The 4,714-nt window shown below is 36.4% G+C and overlaps 1 protein-coding gene across 1 annotated transcript in view; it reads left to right on the forward strand.

Annotated features, from left to right (window-relative positions):
* DCTN6 (dynactin 6) overlaps positions 1–3,928 on the forward strand; it is an 11,704-nt gene extending 7,776 nt beyond the window's left edge. The window contains exons 3-5 of the mRNA XM_012649823.1: positions 286–333; positions 1,819–1,961; positions 3,461–3,928. Of these exons, the coding sequence (XP_012505277.1) occupies positions 286–333; positions 1,819–1,961; positions 3,461–3,559 (290 nt within the window). The 3' untranslated portion in view covers positions 3,560–3,928. The remainder of the gene's footprint in view (positions 1–285; positions 334–1,818; positions 1,962–3,460) is intronic.
* Positions 3,929–4,714: the final 786 nt, after the last annotated feature.

Here is a 4,714-nt window from a genome sequence, read left to right on the forward strand (position 1 = left end):
CTTTCTTAAAATAATTATGAAAATATATTACTCATAAAATCAGTGTATAAGGTATTTATTTCTTTAAAAAACGTAGAAATCGTTTATTTATACCTGGAGATAATTTATGTTTAAAGATTGAAACCTTGCTACAGATTGCGCTGAACAAAGAGTTCTGGCAAAGGGGGGCCTGCACAGCCCTTCTCACACCTCTGTTCTGTGCCCCAGTGCAGAATTGGGACCTACTATATTAGTAGAGAAAGAAGATGAACATATTTACACTATTTACTTAACTCCGGCTTACAGATTCCCAAGCCATGAAGATGGGAGATAATAATGTCATTGAATCAAAAGGTAAGCTATATTCAGAGTTCTGTTGTCAAATTGATTACCTCTTTTCTCTTTGTGGTGTCCTGGGAAACAACCTAAGTACAAATTGTGGTAAGATAATATACTTGGAAAGGGACTAAAATAGCTATCAAACTAATTCTTTGCCTCTAAGGAACCTAGTCTGGTTATGTGGTTATCTGGTAATATGGTTAAATATAGTAAATAAAAAGTCAACTATGTACATTTAAGTCAGGATTAAATTAAACCATTACGCTTATTTTATTTATTTATTTATTTATTTTTGAGATGGGGGTCTCACTATGTTGCCCAGGCTGGCCTCAAACTCCTGGCCACAAGCAATCCTCCACCTCACCCTCCCAAGTAGCTAGGACTAAAGGCATGAGCCACCGTGCCAGGCAAAACCATAAAGTTTAAATGAAAGATTCAAAAAAGAATTCTACTAAATACTAGTGTCTATGATATTTTTAATTGATTAGTGTTATTGTAGAATTAAAAGAAAAAAATCAGTTTCTCTAACGGTTTGCTTTCCTTAGTTTCGGGACTACTTTACCCCAGCCAGTCAGAAACAAATGTTTCTACCTACCACGAATGCGACCAGGCAGCGGGGGTCACATGAAGTCACCATGACTACTTGGAAGCAGCTCTAAGAGCTTGTCTTGTTAAGGTCCAGAAGGAACCCGAATGATCACACTTCTGTACAGTAGTGGCTTATCTTTCTTGGTCCTAACTGGCATGAAAGAAAATGCTTCTTTTAAATAATAAAATTTTACTTTTTGTTAATCTACTTAATGGGTTTTATTTTAATTTGGATTATCAGTTATTATCATTGGCATTTTCTATTACATGCTTACTGTGTGTCAAACCTGTGCTCGGTATTTACGTTTATTATCTCATTTATTCCTTAAAGTAAACTGTGAAGTAGGCTGATCTCTCCATTCGGTAGATAAACTTGAGCTTACAGACTTTACAGTGACTTGCCCAAGGTCGCACAAATAGTTAGCAGCAGAGCTCTGTTTTGAATCCACCTGACACTGGTATGTACTGCCCGCCTCTGTGCTCTCTTTACAAACTCTGAACTGAAGCATTTTCTTTAATTTTAATTTTTTTCTTAAAGCTAGTTTCTTTTTTTTTTGAGATAGGATCTCTGTTGCCCTGGCTAGAGTGCAGTGGTGTCATCACAGCTCACTTTAACCTCGAATTCCTGGGCTCAAGTGATCCTCCTGCCTCAGCCTCCCAAGTAGCTAGGGCTACAGACGTGTGCCACCATTCCCAGCTAAATTTTTAAAATTTTTTTTGTAAAGACAGATCTTGCCATGTTACCAAGGCTGGTCTCAAACTCCTGACCTCAAGCGATCCTCCCACCTTGGCCTCCCAAAGTGCTGATATTACCAACATGAGCCACCGCACCTGGCCCAGTTTACATTTTTAAACCTAAATCATCTTAGAAAAACAGTATTGCAATCACGTGATGTCTTAAGTTTACTGCAGCATATGTAGGCAGAAATGTGATATTGACAAGTGGTTGCATCATTGGGGCTTGTTGCAACTTAAATACTTTTGAAGTCATCCCCGAGAATACGGTGATCTATGGTGCAGACTGCCTTCGTCGGGTGCAGACTGAACGACCACAGGTACAAGGACCTCTCTTTAAAAAGAGTTCTATCTAGGGCTGCTGATTTTCCCAAAATACTATGTAATTGTCTTAATGAGGCAGCAAGTACACTATTTAAAAGGAAAATGATTAAAATAAAACATCAGAGAAATATTACTAAAACCAGGATTTATTTGCAGTTCAATTTAGTCTTTAGGTTAATATCAAAAGTAATATATACAACGATGACAATGACAGGTTGGTTATGAGAAAAGAAAATCCAGAGACGTTATTCCTGGTCTTACGTGTTTTCTCTGAAGATGCGTCACCAGACCTTACCATGTCTATTCACTTCTAAAATACCGATCTGCAAGGGTAAGAAATGCCCTACCAGATTTATGCAGGGCCTCTAACTTGGTCTGTTAGCTTATTATCATAGCTTGATAGTAAACACAGATTATGAGTAAGCAAATGTGTTTGGATATTTTCCTGGCTTATAAGAAATTATCCCCCTCCAATAACCAAGATCAAGGATAATGACGAGTACATATTTGGAGTTTAGTGTTCAAGTAGGAGATGAAGAAGTTAGGGCATTTGGGACTCCCTTTGCACACGAGACATTCAGACTGAAGTTTTGAGTCTCATTGCTTCGCATATTCAATATGTATTTCTTTAGTTACCCAGTCCCCTGTCCCTCCCCCAAAGGAAAATATTTTCGAGACATTTATCACTTTGCCTCTGATTCTTAGCCATATTTTATCAGATATTAAAACTCCAGTTCTTTCTACGTTACTCTATTTCTGTAATGTTTGGCTTTATTATTATTATAAGCAAGTATTACTTCTATAGACTAAAAAGGAAATAAAAACAAATCCAGTAATTTTTTTTTTTACTGACTTTCTGCACAGCAACAAAAGTGACTGAAGAGGGAGAAACAAAGCTGGAGTTGGGGAAGGGAGATTAGAATTAAGTGAGCAAGAATATCTGAAGTTTAGTATTTAGTGGTCTGCAATACTGTCTTCCAGATTTCACGGATCATAAGGATTCTGTAGAGGTCTTTATTTAAAATAAAGATTCCCCAGACTTATTGAATCGCAGGGTAGGGGTCTAAAAATCCGTATTTTTCACAAGTACCCATAGTGAGTTTCACAATCAGGAAAATTTGGGCAATGCTGGTCCGTGAAGAGTGATGATCAGATCAGTGTATCTCAGCCTTGTGGCTCTGTAGGTCATGTGCAAAGTGATATACTCTGGGTGTTTTATGTACATGGTCTTCTATAATTGGAACCTTTTAACTTTTTGGAAGCCAGGATGAAATCTACAAAAATGAGTTGGAAAACTGATTTCCGCATATTTTTATATATATAATCTTTTGGCTTTTTCTTATAACCGAACTTAAGAAATGTCCATTGTAAATTTTAAAAAATAGATAAGTCAATGAAAATCACCTGTAATTCCATGTCCTAGTAATAACCATTTCTACCTGTTACCCTTCACTTTGCCTTCTGCCAGTCAGTCTTAATTGTCTTACCTTTTTAGCCCCAGACACTACAGCTGGATTTCTTGATGAAAATCTTGCCAAATTACCACCACCTAAAGAAGACTATGAAAGGAAGCTCAACTCCAGTTAAGAACTGAGAACGATGTATGATGTCAAGATAATATTTCGTCTTTGACCACTGTCTTTTGAAAGGGCCACAGTGTTTGTGTACTCTTCGCAGCTCACGGAACAGTACATGTTGACTTTATTTTGTAAAGTTGAGTTAGAGAGGAAAGTCATGGATTTTCATTGTAACAATCCTCTATAATTTATATAAAATGTTATTATTTTCCTATATCCTTGCTTCTTTTCTGATAACTTACAAATTTAGGTTTTCTTTTGCTATATATATACTGTTAGCCACAAACTTTAGTTGTGTAAAAGACTACCTGTGATAGGAAAGGGCATATTGTTTTGTATTTATATTCTAGCATATTCTAAACTAAATAAAAATGTTGATGACAGGACTTTTAGTGAGCATACTTTAATCAACTTTTCCTCTTGCCTTAATCTTCCCAAAATGACTTTGGAAGTTTTTATTATATACTAGCTGTATTAAAGCTAATGTAGGCTGGGCACGGTAGCTCACACCTGTAATCCGAGCACTTTGTGGGGTCAAGGTGGGAGGTTCGCTTCAGCCTAGGAGTTTGAGACCAGCCTGAGCAAGAGGAGACCTGGTGTCTACAAAAATAGAAAAATTAGCTGGGCATGATGGAGTACACCTATAGTCCTAGCTACCTGGAAGGCTGAGGCAAGAGGATGGCTTGAGCCCAGGAGTCTGAGGTTGCAGTGAGCTAGGATGATACCACCACTGCTCTCTAGCCAAGGCAACAGAGCAAGACCCTATCTCAAAAAAAAAAAAAAAAACCTAATGTGTTTACCTTTTCCTCTTGTAGATTTCTAGCTGTTTAAAATTTCAGGTGAAATTTCAGTAGCTATTTAATTAATTTAGACTTCACTTTGTATTTAAGAAGAATAAATTTTTCTTTTTAATAAACCAAAAGTAATCAGGGAAAGATGTCTTTGGTAATATACAAATTAAAAATATGATGTCTGACTAAATGACAAGTAAGCAACCATTTAATTTAGTGATATTTCTGGTTTTCTGAGGACAATGAAACTAAAAGAGATTTTGAAATATTTATAAACTTGTGAAATCATTTTGGTGTACTACTAGTCAGTAATTATTGAACTCGTTATAATTCTGTTTAATTACATAGTGGGCAAAATATTGAGAACTATGTTATAATATC

The sequence above is a fragment of the Propithecus coquereli genome, unplaced genomic scaffold, assembly GCF_000956105.1.
Source record: "Propithecus coquereli isolate 6110/MARCELLA unplaced genomic scaffold, Pcoq_1.0 Scaffold304, whole genome shotgun sequence".
Taxonomy (NCBI): domain Eukaryota; kingdom Metazoa; phylum Chordata; class Mammalia; order Primates; family Indriidae; genus Propithecus; species Propithecus coquereli.